Consider the following 26,161-nt stretch of genomic DNA (forward strand, 5'->3'; position numbering starts at 1 on the left):
GACAAAAATAGAGGTGTATTTATTTAATTGCATTAGACCTTCTGCTAGGAACAGCAATCAGCAGCAATCAGCCTCCTGTGAGCTCACTTGTCCACTTCCCCCCCAGCGAAAAGTAGCCTTGGCACATATTTTTGAGCAGTGTACTGCTGGAGCCCGGGTTGTGTGGTATTGACCTGGGAGGAATAACTGCATGCTGCAGTTGCGCTTGCTCTCTGTCCAGATCCTACCGTGTTTCCAAAGGCTCCTGTGGGTTGGCAGGTTTGTTTTCTGGGGAAAGATTAGAGAGGCTGAGCATAAGTTAGGATTAGTTTGCTGATACGTGGTTTTGTTGAAACCCAGCAAGAAAGAAATTCCCAGGTCAAGTTAAAGTGAAAAAAAAAATCCAGTCATTAACTGCTCTACTTCTAAATTTAACCTATTCAGCCCCATTCCTCTGCTTACTTCAGCTGATCAATTTGCAAGGAAAAGTAACTTTATATTATTTACCAGTGACCTAATAGATCAATGAAGAGATCAATGACAGCTGTTGAACCTGGAGTGAGATCAAATGGGGCTGCTTTTGACAGTGCCAAATAGCTACATTTTCAGCTTATGTTTCAGTCCTGCTGCTTTTGTGCCATAGAATGTGCCACTCCACACCACTCCATGTTCATCTATGAAGTCTCCTTCACCTTCCATCCTGTAACAACATAAATTCGGCCTGTTAATAAAGCATGCAGTCAGATTGTGGCAGCAGTGATCTGTGCACAAGCAGGATGAGCAAATTGCCAGGAATCAGAACGCTCAGAGTCTAGGCCAAATACCTGCCTTCACTTTCTCCTACAGAGTTGCATGTAAATGTTTTGATTTACAAGCCAGGCAGATTTATGAAGCACATAGCACAGGTGAGCTTGGCTACAGCCATGTAACATACTCCTTTGCAGAAGTGAACTTACACCAACATCCTGCCAGCATGTAGCCCGTACTGGAAAAAAATGAGCAGTCCTAATCCTGATTTCAAATTGTCAGGGATTGAGTCCTATCACATTTATCCTGACTTTCAGCAGGGTATCCTAAAGATTATTTTTTCTCATTAGATCTGTTTTGTGGATTATGAAGTGGGTATGACATTATTGTTTTAGGAAAAGATGTGTTATCTTGGCAACTCAAAACACCCTTATTTAAATTAGCTCAGTTGATGTTTAATAGGAGCGACACTAAAATACTTCATTCTGAGTGACAGAAATAAAGCTCTGCCTCTTTTCATCTCTATGGAATTTATACTTTACCTCAAAAATAAGTAAGGGAAAGCCTTCACAAACTATCAGTGCAAAACTGTGCTGTATTTCTGAACTCTGCCTGAGCTCAGAGACCTGGTAACACAAAAACAGATGGGTGTCTGCAATAACCATTTTGAAAACTGTGGACTGGGATCAAATCACCGGCTTTTGACCGATATGATGAGATGGATAAAGCTGGGATCTGCAATCTCAGGTAGTCAGTGCAAGTTTCAGTGGGAGCAAGGGAAACCTACTCCCGTGTTGGGGGAATTTCATGTTGACTTCATACTTTGAGAAATCAAAACTCACTGAAAAAAACTTCCACTTCAGACGTACTTGTTTTCATTGAATGGTCCAATGTACTTTGCTCCGTTTGGAAATGTGTAGGTTCCTGACCCATGGTACATGTTGTCTTTGAACTCGCCTTCATAAACAGCCCCAGAAGGATGTTCTAGCCTTCCAGTACCATTCATCTGCATTTAGTGAGAGATGATGGATAAAGGGTTAGTGTTTATTCTTACGGTATTATTTCCTTTTGTGACAGTTTTCTTTCAGATTGCTACCTGTGAGCCTTCTATCCCATTCAGGTAAGTGGAGGGGACTGATTTTTGAGATTTAGATAGGTTTCTACCTCTACAAGCACTTCAAATAACAGCTTGGAGCTTCTGGACAGCCACAGCATCTGTTAAATCTTTCCTCTGCTGATAGTCTCACAGACCTACAGTCTGTGCAGCAGGGAATTGCTGTCCCCAGCCCTACAAACAGCTCATCTACTCTGACAGCCTGAGGGGTTCATTATATTTTCTGGAATTTCTTCCTGATCAAGGCAGAGCAAATCGTTCATTTGTTCAGCCTTGGCCACTAAGCCAAGCATGTTTGTAGCGTGTTCTTGTGTAAGAGTGAGAAAAGGACAGACTTGATCAAAAAAGATGCTATTTCTTTTGTCTCTTATTTATCTCATTTCAGAGATGTCTCCGATATTAACAAAATAAGAAGTTTTTGTGTACTTAATAATTCATCTGTGGAATAATGTGTAACCAAGGACAGCCAAAAACAGAGGTGTATCTATTGATGATCAGAGCTTTCCTACGTGGTCAAGGGAGGTATGTGTAGGGTGCACATTCACACGCAGGTAGGCTGTGTGCAGCCCACTGTGCGCACACAGCCCATCAGTAGGGCACCACTGCCTCCTTGTTTCAGCAGGGCCAATGGTGACCGGTGTTTCTGTGAGAGCCTCTGGAGGCAGAAAGATGTCCAAAGACTCCGCGTGTCTGAAGCATTCAGGCTGGGCTGTGCCAGGATTCCCCAGTGGACGAAGAGGCTGCTGTTGATCTGGTCCTTCTCAGGTAATGGCTTTCCATTCCATGCATCCAGGAGTGGGTGTAGTGAGACAGTCCAAGCCCAGACAAAGTTTGAAGTGAAGGAATACTTAACATTACCTTGTCGTTCAACCAGCTACCAGTGTACATCATTCCGTTGGCACTGGTGTGCACTCCAAGCCCGTTCCTCTGCAACAAACCCTCAGGTGTCTTTGTGCACTCTCCTTCTAGGAAAAGAAACTGGTGTTTTCAGTTCCAACATCACTGAGACGACAACAGAAAAACAACTATCAGCTCCCGAACGGCGTCTCTTGGACCTGCAGGTGAGCTGCTCCCAGCTGGGCCACCACCCGGCCCCAGTGCCGGTCACAGGGCAGAGCAGAGCCCTGGGGGCTGCCGGGGGGAGAAGCAGCTGCTTCTTTAACGACCTGTAGGGGGTCGCCCTGAGGGCTTGTGGGTGCTCCTGCCTCAGCCAATGGAGGTCCAGGGGAGGCAGGTTCGGGTGAGCTGTCAGCTCAGCGGCAGCCATCCCCAAAGGGCGGAGTTCTTCTTTCCTCATCCCACACAACGCGAGAGAAAGGAATTAGCGCCTAACGACTTTCTTACCATACTTTTCTTTGTTTGGGAACGTGAAAGATACTTTAAAAACGACAGCATCTGTTGAGAAAGGAAAACCAGCGCGGAGCGCGGTTAGCTGAAGCCCCGACCCTCGCACGTCAGCTGGAAATAGCCGTTATGTGCGGCGGGTGCGGCACGGCAGAAGGAAAAGGGGAGAAGGAGTTACCCGCCATTACCCGCCATGGTTGCCATGCGGAAAGTGTCCGCCGTTGCTAGGGAGGTGGGCGTACCGGAAGAGGAAGGCGGGAGCTTCCGGGTCGAGGCGAGGTGCGGCGGGCCGGTGAGGAGAGCGGCGGGGAGCGGGAGTCGGGGCTGCGGGGGCTGGACGGGGGCGAGGCGCTGGTGGGGATGCGCTGGTGGGGATGCGCGGCTGTCCCTGCAGCAGCTCTCATGGAGCCGTGGAATGGTTCGGGTTGGAAGGGGCCGTTAAGACCGTCTGCATCCGTACCGCGGGCAGCGACGCTTCCCAGCAGCTCCGCTCCCCAGGGCCCCATCCAGCCTGAGCCGGGGAGCCTCGGGGGTGGGACAGCTCTGTGCAGCTGTGTCAGGGTCCCCTCGTGCTAAAGATTGTCTCCTTCATATCTAAATCTTCTCTCTTTCAGTTAAAACCAGCCCCTTTGTTCTATTACTACGTACCTTTGTAAGACAGTCTTTCTGTCTGTGGGGCCACCGTGCTGGGGCTTAATATCGGGCAGTTGTGCTGTCAGGGATAACAGCTGCTTTACACTGAGGGGTTTGCCTTGGAGCTGGTGAGGTCCTGCTGCGAGGGGGGCTTCCTCAGCGCCCCGCTGCCTGGGTACTGGGCTGTCTGGGCAGCGCTGTGCAGAAGGAACAGGTCAGGAGCAGGTATTCTGTGCTGTGAAGTGTCCCACGGAGGTTTGCTCTTTGCATTCCCTCGCTCAAGGAAGTGCCATCGCTGTACGGATCTGGGGCTCCAGGGCTGGGCAGCACTGCTGATAGGCTCACCCTGCTTTCTTAGGACCTGCCATTAGAATGACTGTGAGATAAATTTGGATCCCTTTTGTGTTCTGAAACCACAGGACTTGTGTAACAGTGATCTGGAGGAATGTGTTTTGGTTTGGGTGCGTACAGATACGTGAACACACGGGTGATTAACTGTGTTTGGAGAAGAGAGCTTCTCTTCTCACGTGGAAAAACAAATAACGTGCACCCAGAGGGTTATTTTGTACTGAGTCACCTTCATAACTAAGGGCTATTTTTTTTTTCTTCCTCAGCAAGAAACATGAGCTCAGGAGCGAAGAGGAGAGGAAGGCCCAACAGAGGAGGAGGAAGAGGAAGAGGAGGAGGAGGAAAAGGGAGAGGAGGAGGTGGCAGCAGTGGAAGAGGAGGAAGCAGCAGTGGCCGTTCAAACAAGCCTCAGCTTGGTGGAAATAGGAAATGTTCAACCAGAATTTGGGATGAAGGAGATGATTTTTGTCTCTTTGATGAACCGAGGCTGGAAACCAGGTCCTTCCATTCATTTGTGGGTTTTGAAATACAGAGGGGTTGGGGATGATCTGGGGCTGAGCTTTTGAGTGTAACTGGATATGAACAAGAGTGAAGAGATACTGAAGATGTTTCTTCAAGTATAAATTGATCTTTACTTGTATCTTTTATTCAACTTGTAGATTTTATAGCCAGGAAATTTCTTAAAAGATTTTAAGCTCTGATTTTCTTTGCCCATGAAGTAACGTCAAAACGTATTTGATCAGAAGACACTAATAAACACAGGATATTCATTTATTTGTATCCCAAAGTGGGAGCTGGATCATGGAAAATAAGCAGTAAATGGATGAATTTGGTATCCTAAATGTATTGTGACCAGTCTAGCTTAGAAATACTTGGCTGTACCGTTGTCTGAAAATAGTGGAACCTGGCAAAGTTTTTACTAAATCGCATTGGATACGACATAGAATAAAATATGTGTGTGCATCCACATGTGCATTAATGCAGGTACGCACATCCTGGTCACGTAAGAATGAACCCAAGTGAACACTGCTTTGGTAATGGGAATGTCTGTTTTGAAGTTCAGGGTTTTCTTGTTTTGAAGTTCAGGGTTCGATTGAGTCCTGAAGTTGAGCTTCAACAGTAGGCAGACAAAGAGGCCATTGTTTTCTATTTTAATTTTTAGATCAAATGTTTCTGCCAGAAGAGGAGGGCAAACGAAACAAAGATCCGAAGCCAAAATGCCTCTGCAGACCATACATATGACAACAGAGAATCAGAGAAGAGTGAAGGAACTTCTTCGAGAGCTTCAAGGGCAGGATCTGGCTCCTGAATCAGAGTTAGTTTAAACTTCTAAATGCGTTAATAGGCACTGTTGGCGGGGTGGGGGAAGGGAAATGCTATTCTTTTTGTCCCCATAACTTTTAATTTGATCTCAAGTCATGTGGTTTTTTGAATCCACTCTGTTCCTCTATGATGTTAACTCAGGGAAAAGGGCAGTTTCTCGTTTAAGAGCTGTGGGGACACAATCTTGTATCTATTCAGCAATATAATTTTGTTTCACTTTAATTTGATAACTTTTTATCAGAGTAGCTGGTTCTGGTGAAGATGAGGATGAACCTGATTACCTTGACGATGAACAGTGCTGGTCAGCAGATCAGGAAGCTTCTGACATGACACCAAGGTCTTCTGCTGAGGCAGCTGCCCACAGAATTGTGGAAAGTGAAGTGTCTCCATTTGCTGTGCACAAACTCTCCAGGTGATTATTTCCAGTGAATAATTGTATGCTGAAGAGGTAACTTCTTAGCCTCGGTACCGTAAACCCTCAGTGCCTGGAATTCCACTTGACTCCAGGGAGAGTCTCTGTTCAGAAATTCTGAGTTTGTATCTCCTCAAAGTTTGATCCTCGAGTGGATAAATTTAAAGTAATGGCTTTATGAAAATAAAGAGTTGTAGCATTTTTATAGTACAATTTTCTGTTCTCTAAGATAATGAAACAAGTACTGGGAAAACTCAGGCAGCATTGCTGATTTATATGTTTATTATGTAGGTGTAATTTTGTAAGCTTTCTTCATCCATTTTGCTTAGATATGAGCAATTCTTAACTATTTTTTATTTCTTTGAGTATGTTTTCTTTGCGAGAGGGCTCAGCTTTTTCTGAAGAATGTTATAGTGGGCAATATCCTCTATTATGTGCTATGTTCTGAGATACAAGACAGTTGCTACATAAACTGCCACCTTGAAAACAACGGACCTTTGGGGGCTTTTGTTTTTCAGGCATTAGCAGTAGTATCTCACGCTATATATATATGTATATATGCACATTTCCTTACTGTGAGCCTTGTTATGCAGATTTGTGGCTGTTTTACTTCCTTCTCTGTCACTCACTTGTTGCCATGTGGTGTCTGTGTTGTTGTAGGTACGGTTTTGACAGTGAGCGTTGTAGGACTGTCCTGAGATCCTGCAATGGTAACATTGGGGCGTCTTTGGAGCATTTGCTGTTGCAGTGCTTTGCTGAGAGATACGGAGAGAAGATGCAGATTTCTGCAACAGCTGCTCAGACCAGTGGAGAAGAATGTTTAGAACAGAGACAGGAAGAAGCTTTTGCCCTACGGTCAATCTACGGAGAAAAATTTGTGGAAAGGATTCAAAACAGAGTTTGGACGTTTAGTTTGGACCTGGAATACCTAACTAACAGGCTCAGCAAATCTAAACAAAAGGGTGGTTGTGCGAGGGACGCAGCAAAGCAAACTCCAAAAGAAATATGTAAATTTTATCTGCAGGGAGGCTGCAAGTTTGGTTCAAAATGCAGATTTAGACATGAATTCCCTCCAGAGCACCCACTGAGATCAGCCAGGAACTCCGTAGATGATTCTCACCTCAGATCTAACAGTGATGGTCCCGTATATGAGCTTGAAGTCAGATTTCCTGAAGAAAACAAGTATCCACTCCAGGCACCTCTTGTAGCGTTTTACACCACCAATGAGAATCTACCTCTTGCCTGTCGCCTGCACATTGCTGAATTCCTTTTTGGAAAGGCTTTGATAGCTGCGGAGTCTAATGAACCGGTGGTGTACGCGTTAGTGACTTCCTTAGAAGATGAATCTGAAATAGGCAAGTTACTTGAAAACACGCACCACAAATACAGCGCTCCTCCTGTTTCCCATCTGGCAGCACGTCCAGTGAAGCTGCATACAGAGTCTGCGTCCGGTTCAAATCGAATATCAGAAGGTACACCGAATTTTCATCCAGGGTTTCTGGGCTTAAAAAGAAAAAGAGGGCAGGGAGCACAAATACGGCATCTGTTCCAAATCTTTCTAGGGATGAAGGTCATGTAGTGAGCCAGATCCATATTCTGTTTGTGCCTCAGCAAGTCACTTAGTAAAGCTGCAGGGGAAGGGTTTTCTGCTGGCTGTGGGTGAGTTAAAGGAGTGCACAGATAATGTCTTCAGCTTGATAGTGTGAACGTGTTGTGGTCCAGCATAGTGGATAAAGTGCTATGAAAAGATGGGGTGCATGCTCAATTGAAACTGACCTGGTATGTGTTCAGAAGCATGTTAGGAAGGTAATGGGGGAGGTTATTGGTAAGCGTATGGGAAACTGGTAATCACAGCCTGAATCTCTGATTAACCATCTGAGGCAAGTGTCGGGTCAGCTGTGGGAGCACAGGTGAAGGTAATTTAGCTGTGCTCCAAGAAAGGGTGGAGCTTGACTTCAGCTCCCCTAGACTTCATTTAAGGGCTGACCACCACTAAGGCAGCATCTCTGTTGGAGATTGCTCCTTCATGGAGATTGGGTGACCAGCCTCAGCATTTTCCAGCTAGACTGAAGGCATCAGCATTGGTGAGTTTTTCCTATAGATAACCTTTGTCTGTCTATTACCACCATTCTTGTATTATTTCCTACCTTACAGTAAGCTTTCACACATCTGCTACTCATCAACATAACAGCATCTTTATAGGGAAAACAAAAAAATGACCTACCCTTCCTCACAACTAATTTTGTAAAGTTGGATTTTGTGCACAGTAAGACTTACAGGCAAGTCTAGAATAGTTCTCCAGGTACCTCTGTTGTATTCATTCTTCTGCAAGTTCATGCAGCTAGGTATATTTCACAGGGGGGAAGTTGCGACCCTGTGTCATGGCAGTGACAAGCAACTGTATGGCTTAGTTTACCTTCCAACTCCCAGTTCCAAAGCTGTTTTGTCTAAGGCAAACTTTCTTAAAGAGAGCTTGCAGGAATAATAGCATCACAATTTAGAGCACCTGAATAGTGTCAGCCTGTTGTTTGTTGTTTTGTTTTATTGTAGTGAAATAGATTATTCCTGTTCTAAACAGCTCCAGAGAAAAGTAGCTTTGGTCCAGAAACTGAAATCAGAGCATTCAAAGAAACTTCCTTGTGTTAGAAAATACTTCGATAAGTGCAGCCTGAATACTTTTGAGGACTGACTTAATGTGTGAGCAGTCCTAAGCACTGAAGTGTCTACTCCAGTTTCAGTCTTGGCTTAAAAGTCCTTAGCAGTGGCCTACCACTTAATGGTACAGTGTAGTTTTAATTGGTTTAGGCTGGTGTTGCCATCACAGTCCTGTGCTGCATGCCAGTAGTTCTGTGGTGATTGGAGCAGACCTGTTGCCAGTCAGGGTCACCGTGTTGGTGTGGCTGTGGTGCTGCAGAGCACAGCTGGGGTACATTGTGACAAATGGGATGCAACTGGAGAAGTCGTGCTTTGTTTGACAGGAGGTTTGCTGGTGGTGCTGAACTGAGTGCATGTCAAAAACTGTCCTACAGGTTCTCCTCTCCCATTTAGCAAGGTTCTTTATTGAGAGCACTACTGGAAAGTCTCTACTGTGCTGATGGAGTTATCTGCCTTGATGGCACCTGAATGTGTGTTCTCTGTTTCAAGCCTCGGCAGTGTCAGAGCCTCCAGAGGAAGAGGTGGTGGCAGAAGAAGAGGAGGAAGATGAGCCCCAACAAGTAATTGTGGAGAATGAGAGTTATGTGAACCTCAAGAAAAAGCTTTCTAGAAAGTACGATGTCCACTCCAAATCTACATATAATGAAAACGTTAAAATCTGTATGCAGTTTCGGCTGAAAAAGGTACAGTATACAAAACAGAATCTCTCTTTTCATGAGTGCTTTAGAGAAATACGTATTTAAAACAATGGGCTGCTGTTTCACTCTTTTTGTTTTCTTACTACCATGTTGTTCATCTTCCAGTAGTTCAGCAAATAACGCATCTAACATCTGTCACCAGTTATGTGCTCCCACTGAAAGAGAATGAAATATATGATGCGAAATGTTGTTTCAGAAGAGTTGTAGGCTAGGTTGATTTATTTATTTGTGTTGGTCTTTTGCAAACAAATTGCATCTTGTTTTCAGTGCAGAAGCTGCTGGTTCATCCAATAGGATTCTGCTGCCTTTGAGCAACCTGCGAGGAATCTTGCAAAGCTATTTCACCACTGTCAGATAGTTAGAAGGGAAAAATCAATAGTAGTTTTTATTTGGGAGCTTTCATCTGACTATCAGATTGCATATCCTGGTAGAAGTTTGCTCAGACTGCTTCTGCATGCCGAGACACATCAAATACTTCAGAGAATAACAGCAGCGTTAGTTTGGTATTTTAGAAAATACCCTTTTGCACTATTTAGTAGAAAAGTTTGATGCAAGGAAAGAAATGTGTGGATTATTGTATGCAGGATGTCTCTTTAAGGTCAAAAGAATTGTTAGCGTCCAATATTGTTGGATCTAGGCCACCACAAGTACCACTTTCTGAATTGTATCGTGTATCAGTCTTCTAGACACTTCCAGTCCATGCTGTATGAAAGGCAGAAGCTCCCTGCATGGCAAGAGAGAGAAACTATTCTTGATTTGCTGACAAGCCACCAAGTTCTCGTTGTGAGTGGCATGACAGGGTAAGAGTGTGATTGTGCATTGAGACTTTATGTATTGAACTATACACAGAAGAATGTGAGACGTACAGCATCATAGAATATTCCAAGTTGGAAGGTACCCATAAGGATCATCAAGCCCAACTCTCAGCTCCACACAGCACCACCCAAAAACCAGACCATGTCTGCATGCATTTTCCAGATGCTTCCTGAACTCAGCAGTTCGGTGCCACAAGCACTGCGTTGGGGAGCCTGTCTCCAGTGCCCAGCTGCTCTCTGGTGAAGAACCTTTTCATGATATCCAATCTGAGCCTCCCGTTTCACAGCTTCACGCTGTTCCCTTGGGCTCTATCTCTGATCACCAGAAAGAGACCAGCGCTGCCCCTCCACTCCCCCTTGTGAGAAAGCCATAGGCTGCCGTGCAGCTTCCCCTCAGCCTCTTCTGCCCTGGGCTGAACAAACCAAGAGACCTCGGCACTCCTTGCACCCCTTGCCCTCCAGACTCTTCACCATCTTTGTAGCCCTCTTCTAGACACTCTGTAATAGTTCTATGTCCCTTTCAGACTGTGGCACCCAGAAAGATTTTTCTCTGCGAGGTCATTTGTTTGTAGTTGATTCAAGTGAGCTCCTGTATACCTGCTTGAAAGCCTGTGTGGGAGAAAAGGTCAGCGTCATTATTCATCCCTGACCAGTGGCAGCAATCTTACATGAAGTTCATATAAAGTATGACATGAATGGAACAAAGCAGGCTGCAGGTGGAATGCAGCCAATTTATGTGGATGGAAGGGGTTTGCCTTTTGTTGAGTTTTGTTTTTTGTCGTTGTGTCTTAATTGATGCTTGATTTTTCGTCATGCAGATGTGGGAAAACCACTCAGATTCCTCAGTTTATTTTGGATGCATCACTGCAAGGTTCTCCAAACGCGGTTGCAAACATCATCTGCACTCAGCCTCGCAGGATCTCTGCCATTTCTGTGGCTGAGCGTGTAGCCAAAGAGAGAATAGAAAGGGTTGGAGTTACTGTTGGCTATCAGATCCGCTTAGAAAGTGTAAAGGTATGTATGCTTTGCTTGTTGGTTTTTATTTAGTTCTACTGAAACGTGCTTAGTGCTTGCCTAGGATACAGAGTGCCTGTCCTATGTCCACCACGTAGTGAGATCAGCAAGTCTGTATCACCCATATTTTTTTATAACTTACTATAAAAAAAAACTTATTTCATCCCAATTTGCACAGTCCATTTTACAGAATGAGAGAGCAATTCTGTGTCTTGTATTGTTGGTTGTCTCTGTTGAGACAATGGGTGAAGGGCCTGAGCATGTGACGCTCAATACTAGAAATACTTTTCCTCTAGAAGGTTATCTGAGTGCACTGACTTCGTTTCCCTGCCTGTTTCCATTTACCTCCAAGCGAAGCCAAAAGGGGGAGCTGAATTTGAACTGCTGTCCTAGAAGTGAAATTTTATCTGCGTTCCAGCTGGTTGCTTTTTTTCTGCTAAATGTTTAGAATTGCTTGTTCAGATTCACTGAATCTTTTTAGGGACAGAAATCTTAAGTTGGTTATCACAGAACAACTTCCAAAGGAAAAGCAGCTTTTGATTGTATGGTTTGTACAGTTACTGATGTCCTTGGGGCATGAAGCAGATGCTCTTCAGTTTTAATCAGCAAAGAAAAATTGACCAGTCCTGTCTCCATCATGGATTGTTTCCTTTCTATCATACCTATCTATCAAAGGCTGTTGATGTGGTCTACCCAGACTTCAGCAAAGCCTTTGACACTGTCTCCCATGGTATTCTCCTGCAGAAGCTGGCAGCCCATGGCTTGGATGGGTACACTCCTGGCTGGGTAAGGAGCTGGCTGGAGGGCCGGGCTCAGAGAGTGGTGGTGAATGGAGTTAAATCCAGCTGGCAATCAGTCACGAGTGGTGTTCCCCAGGGGTCGGTGCTGGGGCCTGTCCTCTTCAATATCTTTATTGATGACCTGGATGAGGGCATTGAGTGCGCTCTCAGTAAGTTTGCAGATGACACTAAATTGGCTGAGAGTGTGGATCTGCCTGGGGGTAGTGAGGCCCTACAGAGGGATCTGGACAGGCTGGAGAGCCGGGCTGAAGCCAATGGGATGAGGTTCAACAAGACCAAATACCGAGTCCTGCACTTCGGCCACAACAACCCCAGGCAGCGCTATAGGCTTGGGGCGGAGTGGCTGGAAGACTGTGTGGAGGAAATTGACCTGTGGGTACTGATTGATGCACGGCTGAGCATGAGCCCAGGTGGCCAAGAACGCCAATGGCATCCTGTCTTGCATCAGAAACAGCGTTGCCAGCAGGAGCAGAGAGGTGATTGTTCCCGTGTTCAGCACTGGTGAGGCCGCACCTCGAGTACTGTGTTCAGTTTTGGCCCCTCTCTACAACAAAGACATTGAGGCCCTGGAACGTGTTCAAAGAAGGGCAACAAAGCTGGTGAGGGGTCTGGAGCACAGGCTGTATGAGGAGAGGCTGAAGGAGCTGGGATTGTTCAGCCTGGAGAAGAGGAGGCTCAGGGGAGACCTTATTGCTCTCTGTAACTTCCTGAAGGGAGGTTGTGGTGAGCTGGGGGTCGGCCTCTTCTCTCATGTCATTAGTGATAGGACCAGAGGGAATGGTTTCAAGCTATGGCAGGGGAGATTCAGGCTGGACATCAGGAGGTATTACTTCTCAGAAAGGGTGGTCAGGCACTGGAATGGACTGCCCAGGGAGGTGGTGGAGTCACCGACCATGGGAGTGTTCAAGGAAAGACTGGATCTTGTGTGGAGGGACATGGTCTAGTGGGAGCTATTGGTAATAGGCGAACGGTTGGACTGGATGATCACAGAATTGTAGGGGTTAGAAGGGACCTCTAGAGATCATCGAGTCCAACCCCCCTGCCAAAGCAGGCTCCCTACACCACGTCGCACAGGTAGGCGTCCAGGCAGGTCTTGAATATCTCCAGAGAAGGAGACTCCACCACCTCCCTGGGCAGCCTGTTCCAGTGCTCCGTCACCCTCACCGTAAAGAAGTTCTTGCCACATTCGTGCGGAACTTCCTATGCTGAAGTTTCAGCCCATTGCCCCTAGTCCTGTCCCCACGCACTACTGAAAAGAGACCAGCCTCGCCACTATAGCTCCCACACCTCAGGTATTTATAAACCTGGATCAAGTCCCCTCTCAGCCTTCTTTTCTCAAGGCTAAACAGACCCAGTTCACTTAGTCTCTCCTCATAGGGGAGATGCTCCAGGCCCTTCACCATCTTTGTGGCCCTCCGCTGGACTCTTTCCAAGAGATCCCTGTCTTTTTTGTACTGGGGAGCCCAGAACTGGACACAGTATTCCAGATGAGGCCTCACCAGGGCAGAGTAGAGGGGGAGGATCACCTCCCCTGACCTGCTGGCTACGCTCTTTTTAATGCACCCCAGGATGCCATTGGCCTTTTTGGCTACAAGGGCACACTGCTGGCTCATGGCCAACCTGTCGTCCACCAGGACGCCCAGGTCCCTCTCAGCAGAGCTCCTCTCCAGCAGGTCTTCCCCCAGCCTGTACTGGTGCATGCAATTATTTCTACCTAGATGCAAGACTCTACACTTGTTTTTGTTAAACCTCATCCGGTTTCTTACTGCCCAGCTCTCCAGCCTGTCCAGGTCCTGCTGAATGGCAGCACAGCCTTCAGGTGTGTCAGCCAATCCTCCCAGCTTCGTGTCATCAGCAAACTTGCTGAGGGTGGCAATGATCTTTTAGGCCTTGGTGATTCTATGATTTTATACCTAGAACCCAGCAGAAGCTTTACAGCCACACATACTCTTAGCACTGTGTTAAGCCGTGCACAGTCTATCCAAGTGTTTTGTTTTACCTTTCCAGTCCTCGGCTACCAGACTGCTGTACTGCACTACTGGTGTCCTGCTGAGAAGGCTTGAAGGTGATCTGACTCTGCAGGGAATTACACACGTAATCGTTGATGAGGTTCATGAAAGAACAGAAGAAAGGTGAGTAACCTTCCATCCTGTGAGCACAGTGAAGAAACAATGAGGAAGAGAGGTGATGAGGTGATGATGAAGATGCAGTATCTGAAGTTGTTTGTGGCAGGAATAACAGGCTGGTGGAAGGAGTCTGGTTTAAGGTTTTTATCTTCAGGCTGTTTGGGTGTTGTGTTGCAGCAGCTGTAAATACAGGGGAGGGGGATTGGTAACCTTTTTTAAACAGAATTTTCTGGTTCTCACTCCTCCCTTGTTTCAGTTCTTATGAAATAACCAAGTTCTTCAGATAGCCATCTGGGAACTGTTTTTCCTTCTGTAAACCAGGTGGCAAAGGTCCTTTTTCTGATGCTTTCCTTGTGAAATACAGAAGGCTTTGAAGAGGCTTTGATTGTGACGTGTTAGTCTACAGCTTGGGTTGTGTTTTAGCCTCATAAAAGGGCATGTATCTCTCAAGGATTCTTCTTTCTTCTCATCTAAAATTGCTTGTAAGCCAGTCCTTTAGGCATGTCACAAAAGCCATTAATGCATAAGGAAAAATATAGTGAGCAGGGAAGAGTAGAGAAGTTTGAGTAGCTCTCTCAGTGGGGAAGGAGCAAAAGTGACTCAACTGTCAATTAGTTTATCTAATGTTCTTGTCAATTACATATTATTTTATAGGGTAACTAGAGTGTTTTGGTGTTTAAATAAATTTGGTAAGTAATCCTGGCCCTCTAATAGGGAAAAGACAGAAAATAAGCTGTGTGGGAGCCATGTGGTCCTGGCCTGAACCAGTGATTGAGCACCAGGTGGTGGGACGTAGCCAGCCCTGGAAGCACAGGTGTGAACAGTTCACTTGTGCAACCAGAGCTTAACCTCATTTAAGGGCTGGCAGCTGCAAGGGAAGGATCTCTGTTTGGAGATGGTGTCCTTTGGAATGTCCTGCCAGTCCTGGTCCTTAAAAAGGAGTGAGCAATTCCTCCTTTGGAGGGAATAAGGAGGGAAAAAGATCTGAATGTTAACAATGAAGAAGTTCAAATGTCTTTTTGCTTGTTTTCTTCAGTGACTTCTTGCTGCTGGTTTTGAAGGATATAATGGTTCAGCGACCAGACCTGCGCATTATCCTAATGAGTGCCACCTTGAATGCAGAGCTTTTTTCTCAGTACTTTCACTCCTGTCCAATCATTAACATACCAGGTGAGAACAGATAATATCTTGTCAATATTTATTGCTTTAGAGGTTTGGTTTTGGTTTTTCTGCTTGTGAAGTGTTTCTGTATTCCTGTGTATGTCACTGCTGAATGGGAAGAATATAGTTTTAACTCGGGTTTTAAGCAAAGGGCGAACTTTCTGTAGCTGCAAGATGCAGATTTCTACAATAACTGCAATTACAGGATCTTAAACAGGCTAATGAGATTTATCAGAGAGGACTTGGAAATTGAGTCTTTTTGCTGCTGTCCTTATACCAGCAGAGTTTCCCTCCCTAAAAGCTGAAAGTGACCAGACGTATACAGCCTGGTTCCCTGAGCTACGTTCACCACAACTTAATCTTCCTGTAAGGGTAGCATCCCTTCTCTGGCTGTGTATTTGCATGTTGCCAAACTGTGCTTGGAAAACATCTGCTGTTTTAGACAGAAATAATGTTGAAGAGCACAGGTGGATACAGCTGAAAGTCCCGTGTTAGGTTTTTTAGGTGACAGGGGTGGATTAAAGTGGTGAAGCCAGGTGTGAAATCGTGTGACATAGTTACCATCTGCGGCACGTAGGTTTACTTTCTTACATTCCCTTTTAGGTCGAACGTTTCCTGTAGATCAGTTTTTTCTGGAAGATGTGATTGCGATGACAAGGTATGAAATTGCCAAACTGCCTCAGATGTATTTGACGTGTAAAGTTGCACTGCTGAATGCACGAGACCTGTGCACAAAGTAGAAAAAGATCCCCATTACTTGAAGGCCTGGAGTTCTGCTAAAGTACTGACTGTAAAAGATGCTTTTTATACCGCTGTGGGGTCTACAATATGGTGCCAAAACCTTTTCTGAATTAGAAACCATGTAAATACTTAAAAATGGCAGTTTCCTTTTTGTATGCCCTGCCTTGCAGCAGAAAATGAGACAAAGATTCCTGCTATCAGTTGTAGCTACTGGAGAGTCGAAGCAGCTCAGATATTCCAGATAAGTAAATCCATCAGCTGTTTGAAGTTATATGCAGATTGTTGCTCTGAGCTGCTCTCTTAGTTTAGGTCACATTTGCAGTCCAGGTGTTTCTCATTACAGCTTTCAGCTGACTATCGTCCCAGTATAGCAGGACACCTTTCCCTTCACCACAAAGCTGGCTAAAACTTTCAGCACTGATGACTTGTTAGCGTGGGAGAAAAGAGGTGTAGTGCAGGTGATTGCACTTTCTTGGCCACTGTTTATTCTGGAACTCCCTTGCACTAAAGTCAGAGTTGCTCAATAACTTGAGTTGCGCTGGGCCTTAACAGCTCGCTTTGCCGTGCCCTTCCACCAGTAAAACTGAATCTACTTCAGAAGTATTGCTTTACTGGTCCTTAGGGTGGAGTTGGAGCAGTAACATGAATTGCAGTCAGTGTAAAATCACATACAAATCTGAGAGGAACTTTGTACAGCAGTGATACCCTGTTTCTGTAGCTAATTATTGGATGGAGACTGTTTGGCTTCTTTCTGTGCCACTTGAAAAATGTTCATTCATCTGCTGTCCAGGTATGTTTTAGAGGACAGCAGTCCCTACAGGCGCAAGACAAAGCAAGATAACAAACTGACTGCAAGACACAAAAGAACTGCATTTGAAGAAGTGGAGGAGGACCTGAGACGTGCTGGCTTGCTGGAAGACGCTGACTCAGCTGTCAAGGATTCAGACCCAGACCAAAAATTAACTCTGAAGCAGCTACTTAAACGATACAAAGGTGAGCTCCTTCTTAAATCTGGTAAGGTCATCCTGATAAGGTATGGGAAGAGCTGTACCAGGGTGACATGTGAGGCTGCCTTCGTCAGATGTAAACCGGGTGCTGTTTAGGCTGAGTTGTGCATGTTTACTCAGCCATGTTGGCTGGCTGTATCCAGCACATGTATTTTATGAGAGATGAACTTAACTGTGCTGTTTCTTTTTCCACAGGGGTTAACAAGACAGTGTTGAAAACAATGTCTGTCATGGACTTGGATAAAGTTAATCTGGAATTAATAGAAGCCTTGTTGGAGTGGATAGTTGATGGCAAACATTCATACCCGCCAGGTATCTCACACAGAGATGAACAGAGGTAGATTTGCAGAGGTTGTGCACTTGTAGGCAGCCTCAGGATAATGTTTTGAGTTCAGAGTTCTGAGTAACAAAAACCCTGATATACGGAGGGTGGGGTAAGATGAGAATCACCTGCTTTAGAAAGTCTCTGTTGCAGCCTGTATGCTTTTTGTACAAGAACTGCAAAACAGCTGGAGTTTTGCCTTGGCCTTCTGCACACTAATAACACATCCTACTGTCATTTCTATTGAGTGATGATATTTTTCTTGATTGACATGTTTAGGTGCCGTGTTGATATTTTTGCCTGGTCTAGCAGAAATCAAGATGCTTTATGAGCAGCTCCAGTCCAACGCCCTTTTTAATAACAGGCACAGCAAGAGGTGAGGCACAAGAACTCCCAGGTGATGTTTTTACCCATTTAAAACAAAAGAGAGTAGCTTCCAGCACAACGTCTGCCTTTATCAAGGGACAAATATAGTTTATTAAACGTGTGAGTTTGCGATATGACCCAGACAAGAGAATTCCTACTCTGCTGTCTTACTGACTTGCTCTGTTAGATCTTCCTTGTCGTCTCAGAAGAATGAAAGGTGTTTGTTTTGGTACCTGTTGTAGTTCTCAGAAATCCTAGTGATGAGTTTCTCCACTTTGCACTCTGCATGGTCTGGTGGACTGTTAAAGCTTCACCTCAGCTATTGTTCTCTTTCAGATGTGCCCTCAGAAGCTTTCAGCTGTTACTGTGGTTGTATTTGATCACAGGTTGCTATGTGGAGATGTAACTGGATCTCCTTGTCTAAACAGTAGTTACACAGATGCCTTTGACAGGGTTGACTGGAGTGATCTTTTCCAATCTGGCATTATAAATCAAATGTTCTAGACTGTTCACAGGAGACAGGCTGTTGGTTTTTCAGCTCCATTCTGAGATCTGTTCCTTCTGCAAACCTCCACCTTCCCGTAGGACGTGTCTTAAAGTTGATGTGGCAGAGAGGTTTGCTGTTTTTTACATAACTTTGAACGTGTGTGTGCACTGTCTGGTACTGGCAGCGCAGAAGTGCATACAGGCAGGCTGTGGCCAGGAGGAAAAAAGCAGAGATGTGCTCAGCATGCTCTCCTATTTTCCCTCCAGGTGTGTTGTTTATCCTCTTCATTCTTCACTGTCCAGTGAAGAACAGCAGTCTGTGTTCCTCCGGCCTCCTGCGGGAGTTATCAAAATCATCATCTCTACCAACATTGCAGAAACATCCGTCACCATTGATGATGTGGTCTATGTGATTGATTCCGGGAAAATGAAAGAGAAAAGGTACTGGGATTCATTCCTGCTCTGTCTACAGAAAGCTGCTGGGAGGAGGGAGAGCCAGTCTGGACCCAGATCCAGCTGCAGGGGTGGGAATCAGGTCCATATAGAGGCTGGCAGCATCTGTCTGCTTGAGCTCCACCTTGTTCACCCTGCACCCATGAATATAAGCCTGTTTCTTGCTCTCCTGTAGATACGACCCAAGCAAAGGAATGGAAAGTCTGGAAGACACGTTTGTGTCCAGGGCCAACGCTCTGCAAAGGAAAGGACGAGCAGGCCGTGTAGCCTCAGGTGTCTGCTTCCATCTTTTCAGTAGCCATCACTATAACCATCAACTCATAAAACAGCAGTTACCTGAAATACAAAGAGTGCCCCTGGAGCAGCTTTGTCTAAGGTAAGCTGTTCTTTCTATATTACCTGAAAGATCCAGTGTAGAGTGTCCTCCCTCCACAGGAGGAAGCATCTGAAATGCCCTTATTAACAGGGACTAAATTCCTTAGTAACATCACAAAAGCAATAAACTTGCTTTGGAGATTTCAGGTTCTCTTGATCTATCACAGTGCCTCTGCATCCAGAGATCTACTCATACCATGTCTCAGATCTCCCTATTGTCTTGCACAGCGCTTAGTTCTTATTTAGCACTAGGAAAAAGGCCTCTCACCCCCTGAGAAGATATTAGCATTCCCGTGCTCTGGGCCCACAGGAGTTATTTATCTCTTTATACTAAATTCCCCCTTGGAGCTGCTGGGCAACACAGTGCAGTAAGTCCGCACCCTGGATCCAACACCACTGTAACGCCAGTACTAAATGAAGAGGCCTTCTTGCTCCTGCCTCACTTGGTGCCCCCTTTATACAAAAAAAAGAAACAAAAAAAGAGGAAAAATATTTTTTCCAGAGAAAACTTCATTTTAAAATGAAATGTGATAAGTAAGAATCTGTTCTGCCTGACCGTGATGCTGGATGGAGGTAACCCATCCTCATATGGCTTCCTGAGTTCAATCACTCTTTACAGAGCCTCTTCAAGGGGCCGTGTTCTTGAAAGCAGGATTTTAGTGGTTTAGATAAATGCTCTCTGTGCCCTCCTGGCTGTGGAACTAAGCTGCCTTCTTTTGCTTTCAATTGTTTTTTGTCTCCTCCTTAAGAATTAAGATTCTGGAGATGTTTTCTGCACAGAGCCTTCACTCTGTCTTATCACGACTAATTGAGCCCCCTAGAACTGAGTCTTTGCGGGCATCAAAGCTGCGTCTACAAGACTTAGGAGCGTTGACTGCAGATGAAAAGCTCACTCCTCTGGGATATCACTTGGCTTCCCTGCCTGTTGATGTCAGGATTGGCAAACTAATGCTGTTTGGCACCATCTTCCGCTGCCTGGATCCTGCACTCACAATAGCAGCCAGTCTGGCTTTTAAGTCACCCTTTGTAAGTATTGTTACTCATGTTTCCAGCTTTTAAAGCCATACATTTTCATACAGCGGTGAATGCTGCTGTAAGCTGCAGCGTGCTGCACCTGAGTATGTTTATTCTCCTTAGCCTCCCCTGTTTATATGCTTAACGCAGTGCTCATCAGAAGAGTTGTTACAGGTAGATGATGAATATCATGCAGCAGTGACACAAATAGTGTTCATAAGCAAGCATTGAAACAATGTAGTTATTACAGTTAATGAACATTAAGTGCAGCCAGTCTGTTTTGTCCAGATTTAGTGTAAAAATTAAAAGCAAACATATGCAGCAGTTCCACTGTGAGATCAACTTGTCCCTGCCTTTCCAGGTGTCCCCATGGGATAAAAGGGAAGAAGCAAACAAAAAGAAGCTGGACTTTGCGGTAGGAAACAGTGACTATCTGGCTCTGCTCCAGGCGTATAAGGTGAGCTAAAAACGATAACCCTCTGTCAGAGGTTTGTGATGTATCACAGCTTGAAGTTCAGTACTTCAAGGTTCGCTCTTGTCTTTTCGATTAGGGATGGCGTTTAAGTACCAAAGAGGGCTCTCAGGCAAGCTACAACTATTGCAGGGAGAACTTCTTATCAGGAAGAGTTCTTCAGGTAAGTCAGTTTTTGTGGCCTCATGCAGGGACTGGTTGAGGACGCTGAGGCGGAGTTCTGGGAGTTCTGGTGCCTAAACTGAACAAGCTGTTGGCGCTCTTGCCTCGGTGTGTCTCCCATCACAGACCTTTCTCTTTTTTTTTGTAGGAAATTGCCAGTCTGAAAAGACAATTCACAGAGCTGCTTTCTGACATCGGGTTTGTGAAGGAGGGGTTAAGAGCCAGGAACATTGAGAGGAAGTGGTCCCAAGCAGGCGATGGTGTCTTGGATGCCACAGGAGAAGAGGTAACTTGCAGCATGTCAGTGCTTTGAGCAAATGCTGCAGCTTTTGTTGGGGCCAGAATGCCAGCTGTGAGCTCTGGCGGGACGCAGCCTTGCAACAAAACACCTCCTACCTAGAGTTTTTCCTCCCCGTATGGCATTATCCTCGATTACTTCAGACCTTGTGTGCCCAAGAACAGGACCAGGTGTGGAGGTGAGACTGTGACAGTGCTGTGTTCTGAGAAAGTGAGACACTGCTGTCCTGGCACACGTGGTGGCAGGGAGTGCTGGAAGGACACAGGTCTGAGTTGTGGACTGGACTGAATGTTGGCATTAGTGCAGGCTTTATTTTTGGGGATGGAATTGTGTTACAGAGCAGGCAGTGAAATACTTCAGCATTGCAGACAATCCTCAGAAAGCAGTACGTGCTGAGCCAGAGATCTCCCGGGCTGTATGGCAGGGCAACAAGGGCTTGGTAGCTGTGGTGTCTCCTTGTGCGTTGGGACAATGTGTGCTTTCTTTCCCTGCTTTGTAGCCAGACACTGGGGACAATTAGACAGCTGGTGTCCAGTGAGCTCCAAATAGCTGTGGGGCAGCACTTCAGTCCAGTCTGAGACTGCTCCTTTGTAAGACACAGCCGTGCAGCTGTGGAAGGAAACAGTTTCAGCAGTGGACTCATTCCAGAAGCAGGGCTTTGTCTTTTGACCTACCTGTAGGTTATCTAATGTGTCTATTAATTTTGTAGGCGAATTCAAATGCAGAGAACATCAAGCTGATCTCAGCTATGTTGTGTGCTGCGCTGTATCCCAACGTTGTCCAGGTAAGAGAATGCCTTTGCACTCTGAAGTTGATGCGTTCCATTAGGAACGCTGCTGTTACGCAGCATGTCTGCACTGCCAGCGTTCAGCATGGCCTGGCCATGGTGGACCACAGCCTGCTTTAGGTTGCTGAAGCTTGTTGTGCCAGCGCCACGATGCCCAACTCCTGTTTGTACTGCTTGATAGCACTGCTGTTCTGCAGCTTCTTAGTGCCACATAAATGCCAAATGTTTTTAAGACCCTCCTGTGAAGTACAACTTCTTAGAAGGCAGCAGCTGCAAATGAAATGTCAGCGCTTAGACAGTACCTACAGTACAGCATTTGTCTCTGCTTCTGTTTACTACTTGAGAATCTGTTGTTGATAAAACATGTTCTATACAAGCGAATTCACTGTTATGGTGCAGCAATTTCTTTGTAATTTCTTGTCTTGCACCGCACAGGTGAAAAAGCCAGAGGGCAAATATCAGAAGACCAGTACGGGAGCTGTCAAAATGCAACCAAAAGCAGAAGAGCTGAAGTTTGTTACGAAGAATGATGGTTATGTTCACATTCACCCTTCATCTGTGAATTATCAGGTCAGAATTCTTTTTTTTCCTTCGAACGAACGTTCTTTTATTAAAAAAGAAGTCGTCTTTCCTTGAACAGATGAGAAGTGAGGGATCCTTTTGAAGCTTAAGGAAAAAAATGCTTCACAATTGAAATCTCCCTATTGATAACTAAGGGTGTGCTGCTCGAGCACGGAGTTAAACTCCACCCTCTGGAGTGGGATTAGAAGATGGAGTGACACCCCCCCTCCCCAGTCAATGTTTTGCTGTCTACAAAGCTGCACACAAACGCAGCTGTGGCACTCCGCAGCTAATCCTTGCTATCAATGTGCCTGCACGCAGTGTCTCTGTGCGTACAGGTCACCCACCTCAGGCTGACATACTGTGTAATGGTAAATAATCCCTGGCCATCCTCAGGTTTGTTTCTTCTCAGGCCCTCAAAACTCACTGGTTGCCCTTCTGTCTTAATAGTCATGTTTAGGTCAGAGCTCTTCTTGCCGTGATAGATGGTAGCACTTGCCTAATGAGGTCTGCCTCCATATTGGATGATTCTGTGCTTTTCCAGGTTATAGATTACTTGCTTAAAGTGTGGGGCTCTTATCGTTAACTGCAAAATGAGGTTTTAAAGGCTTTGAACTGTTCAGTCACTTGCTTTTAGAAGAGTGTAGCAAGAATGCACATGAAAGTCTCTGTAGTGTGGAAAAGAGCTGGGGGCCTCCAGGTGAATTTAGTCATGGGCTGATTTGTGACAAGCTCAGTGCAGAGCGGGTAGGAGCAGGGAGAACTGGCAAAGCTCAGGGCAGCTGTTGTGCCATGAAGTCTGTGCAATGTGTGGGCATGTCTGCTGTGCCTTGCAGCTCTTGCAGGCAATCCCTATCTGCTTGAGCAGGCTGCAGTACAGGGGATGCTGTAAGGATGGTGGTTTATGTGTTGTTTAACCAGTCCTTTGGGCTCTGCCACTGCAGACCAGGCATTTTGAGAGCCCCTACCTGGTGTACCACGAGAAGATCAAGACCAGCCGCGTGTTCATCCGAGACTGCAGCATGGTGTCGGTGTACCCGCTGGTGCTGCTGGGAGGCGGGCAGGTTCACATGCAGCAGCAGAAGGGAGAGTTTGTCATTTCCCTCGATGACGGGTGGATACGGTTTGTGGCAGCCTCTCACCAGGTAACAGGAAGGGCTGATGCTGGGCGTGCTGCAGGGCTCTGTGCCCGTCTTAGAAGTGGGGGAGGTGCGTTTCGGGAGCTCTGTACTCACCCGTGTTGTACTGTGTGTGCCAGGTGGCCGAGCTGGTGAAAGAGCTGCGCTGTGAACTCGACCAGTTGCTGCAGGATAAAATCAAGAATCCCAGCATGGATTTATGCGTGTGCCCCCGTGGGTCTCGCATCATCGCTATGATTGTGAAGCTTGTGACCACGCAGTAACGTATGAACGGCGTTCTGTAAAGATGCGGTCTGCGTCCTTAGAGCCTGAGAATAGACCGGGTGACAGCAGTGTCTGTATGTGTTAGTTATCAGAATGTGGTGCTGATCTCTGCAAGACCAAGTTGGCAGCGATGCCTTTGGCTGCTGTGGGATGATGGCAGTTTGCAGAGAGCTGCCTGCTAACAGCGGCAAATTTGGCAGGAGGAACAAACCAGCTGTAAGAGCACATTCCTCTGTGACACCAGTTCATGGGCAGGAAGGGGTTTGGTCACAGAACTGCTACCCCAGCTGCTGCTCTTAATAATCATGTCTGAAAGCACCTGCTCTTAAAATGCATCAAACACAATTCTGCATTTTGAGCAAGAGTTCCTTGAGGCAGCTGCTCTTGTCTGAGCAGGGAATGATTTGTGCTCAGTTTAACCCAAAGCTTAATAAGGGAGGCTGGCTGTAAGAGCTCCGTTGGGCTCACTTGCTGGATCAGCACAGAATGCTGGAGCTTAAATGTTTTACTGCAGGACACGGTGGGTTTTTCCCCTGAAAGAAGGGCTTTTCAGGCCTCCTCAACTGTGGAACGCAGCAGGTTGCTGTAGGTGCCTCAAAACTGCTTTGCTGTGTTTAATGTAGTGCTGGTGGTTACGTGCTGCTAGGGGTGGTATTCCTCCTGCCACCATTGTATCGCTGACTTCTTGGAGGAGGGGAGAGAGTTTTTGCCAGTCTTGCTCGGGGGAAGCACTGCTAACAGTCACATGTGACTGCAATAATAATGAATAGTACCACTTCCTTTAGCATGCTGCTGGTTTGTGATGTTTAGGGTTACAGCACCTGCACTGCTTGATGTAAGAGCAGTTGGAAATGGTAGTAGCACACTTTGCTGTCAGCTGTGGTAGAAAAACAGCAAACACCATCTCTACCACCAGACGTGCCTCCAAGCAGCCTTCAAGCTGAGGAATAAGCAGAGAAGCAGGCGTTTCTCAAGAGTTAAGTATGTGTAGAAGCACCGAGGAAGAAAAAGGGCATGAAGCTGTACCAAGGCTGACTACTGCTACAGCACGACAGGCTCTGCATTATGCTGAGTTGCCGAAGACTCTCCTGTTGATGCCAGCAAGAAAACATCAACAGTAGCACCATATTCTGTAGCTGCATACCTGGATGCTGCTGCTTGGTTTTTCTGAGGTCTGACAAGGAGCTGCTTAAAGCCAGCTACTGCTGGGGGGATTTTATAGCACTTCAGAGGAGTTCTCAGCGTGTTGTCAAGACAGTGTGCAGCCATTAGCTGTAGGAGGTGGCACCATCAGAGGCGACACCGCTGCTGTGTATGGCTGGCAGTCACTCCTGTTCAGGGTCAAACAGCAGCTACATGCAGGCTGGCTGCAGAGTGCAATAGGAATGGTCCCATTTCTCACTTTGGACTTTTGTACGCTGTCTAAATGGTATCTCTCTTCAATAAAAGGATTTTGCAACCATCAAGGAAGTTCTGCAGGATTCTCTTCTCTCCCTGCCTGAAGCAAAGGTGAGGGGACAAGGGGGTTGCTACAGGCTACGGTTAGAAGCATCCAACTTCTACATATAGCAGGGAGCACTCACGGGACATCCTAGTGGTGCCTTGTGTGGTGCCACAATAAGGTAAGTCAGCGGCAGGAATTAAGCACATCCATGCAGTCAGGAGCTGACAGCCAGTAATGCCCTCATTTCCCCCATCGCTCCTCTACAACCACCTCCTCAGCTGCCCTGCCACCTTACTTCAGAAGGGGTTCAATGTGGTCATGTTCCCCCCCAGCCCCTTCTCACAGGCTGACAGCACACTGTATTACTTCCTTTAGCAGCAGGTAGCTGCACTGGGCTGATGTGTAGATGTACTAAAGCCTTTACACAGTATAATTCCACTTAGTGAAGCCGTAACTTCTTTTGTTAAAGTATAATTTCAGTTTATGGGTTTTGTTTTGTTTTTTTACTTTTACAGAGATGTAGGGCATTCAAACACAGACACACTGCAATAGCTTTAAACACCATTATATGCATCACAGGTACACTTTTATGCTGGTAACCATTTGCCTTCTGTGCAACATCTCTATTTCCACAGTGCCAGTTTTTACAGCTGTTCGGAGCAGTTACAGCACTCCAAGGGTTGGAAAGCCATTTTAATACCTCAGGTGACTGGAGGAAAAGCCAGAGCCCAGTGGCTACGCATCCCCCAAAGCACAGGACAAACTCTCCATGTTACTGTTGAGCTGCATCTGAGTTTGCTCAGGACGTAACCATATGAAATCCAGGTGACTGATTCAGAACAAAGCAGCAGTGCTGCTGTTAGTGACCAGCAGTGCTCTCAGTTTCAGGTGGAATACTTCTGTTCCATTACTGACCTCTTCCCTGGGAGCTGCCTCCCAACCAAGCCCAGGCAGAGGAGCAAAGATGACTGTAAGGAAAGCTTTGTTGTTTCACCTGAAAGGACTACTTGGATGCATTTTTTTCCTGCTCTGGTTCTTCCACCTTATCATAAATATCAATCCCTTCCTCCAACATAGTACTACTTCTAACTGTTTGGACAA

General features: G+C 46.0%; 2 protein-coding genes across 4 annotated transcripts; one reads left to right on the forward strand and one right to left on the reverse strand.

The window, feature by feature from the left end:
- MORN2 (MORN repeat containing 2) lies at window positions 1-3,404 on the reverse strand. The gene is made up of 5 exons (XM_072333425.1): window positions 3,373-3,404; window positions 3,185-3,235; window positions 2,699-2,805; window positions 1,596-1,732; window positions 1-679 (listed from the first exon to the last, which is right to left on the reverse strand). Exons 1-5 carry the CDS (start codon window positions 3,386-3,388, stop codon window positions 577-579), a joined length of 414 nt encoding a protein of 137 aa, XP_072189526.1. The 5' UTR covers window positions 3,389-3,404; the 3' UTR covers window positions 1-576.
- Window positions 3,091-25,081, forward strand: DHX57 (DExH-box helicase 57). 3 transcript variants are annotated; one of them, XM_072333420.1, is made up of 24 exons: window positions 3,091-3,476; window positions 4,432-4,663; window positions 5,328-5,480; window positions 5,730-5,900; window positions 6,561-7,372; window positions 9,045-9,238; window positions 9,932-10,053; window positions 10,887-11,082; window positions 13,890-14,014; window positions 15,045-15,178; window positions 15,773-15,827; window positions 16,701-16,903; window positions 17,113-17,229; window positions 17,519-17,615; window positions 18,359-18,532; window positions 18,720-18,920; window positions 19,669-19,945; window positions 20,295-20,390; window positions 20,485-20,568; window positions 20,716-20,853; window positions 21,575-21,649; window positions 22,088-22,222; window positions 23,158-23,358; window positions 23,472-25,081. In XM_072333420.1, the coding sequence occupies exons 2-24, from the start codon at window positions 4,440-4,442 to the stop codon at window positions 23,613-23,615; spliced, it is 4,128 nt and encodes a 1,375-aa protein (XP_072189521.1). In that variant the 5' UTR covers window positions 3,091-3,476; window positions 4,432-4,439; the 3' UTR covers window positions 23,616-25,081. The 3 variants fall into 3 exon arrangements, with proteins under 3 accessions (XP_072189521.1, XP_072189522.1, XP_072189523.1); XM_072333421.1 differs by having other exon boundaries at window positions 3,126-3,463; XM_072333422.1 differs by lacking the exons at window positions 3,091-3,476; window positions 4,432-4,663 and having other exon boundaries at window positions 5,409-5,480; window positions 5,735-5,900.
- Window positions 25,082-26,161: the final 1,080 nt, after the last annotated feature.

This window comes from Excalfactoria chinensis, chromosome 3, assembly GCF_039878825.1.
Source record: "Excalfactoria chinensis isolate bCotChi1 chromosome 3, bCotChi1.hap2, whole genome shotgun sequence".
NCBI lineage: Eukaryota > Metazoa > Chordata > Aves > Galliformes > Phasianidae > Excalfactoria > Excalfactoria chinensis.

What these genes read in the sequence shown, in the direction of transcription:
- MORN2 (XM_072333425.1), bottom strand. An exon ending in GTAGCTGGTTGAACGACAAG is followed by an intron (nt 1,733 to 2,698) that starts GTAATGTTAAGT and finishes CACTAAATGCAG; the next exon opens with ATGAATGGTACTGGAAGGCT. An exon ending in GGACCATTCAATGAAAACAA is followed by an intron (nt 680 to 1,595) that starts GTACGTCTGAAG and finishes ATGTTGTTACAG; the next exon opens with GATGGAAGGTGAAGGAGACT.
- DHX57 (XM_072333420.1), top strand. Translation starts at nt 4,440, where the DNA reads ATGAGCTCAGGAGCGAAGAGGAGAGGAAGGCCCAACAGAGGAGGAGGA. An exon ending in CTGGAGCAGCTTTGTCTAAG is followed by an intron (nt 18,921 to 19,668) that starts GTAAGCTGTTCT and finishes CTCCTCCTTAAG; the next exon opens with AATTAAGATTCTGGAGATGT. An exon ending in TGTATCCCAACGTTGTCCAG is followed by an intron (nt 21,650 to 22,087) that starts GTAAGAGAATGC and finishes TGCACCGCACAG; the next exon opens with GTGAAAAAGCCAGAGGGCAA.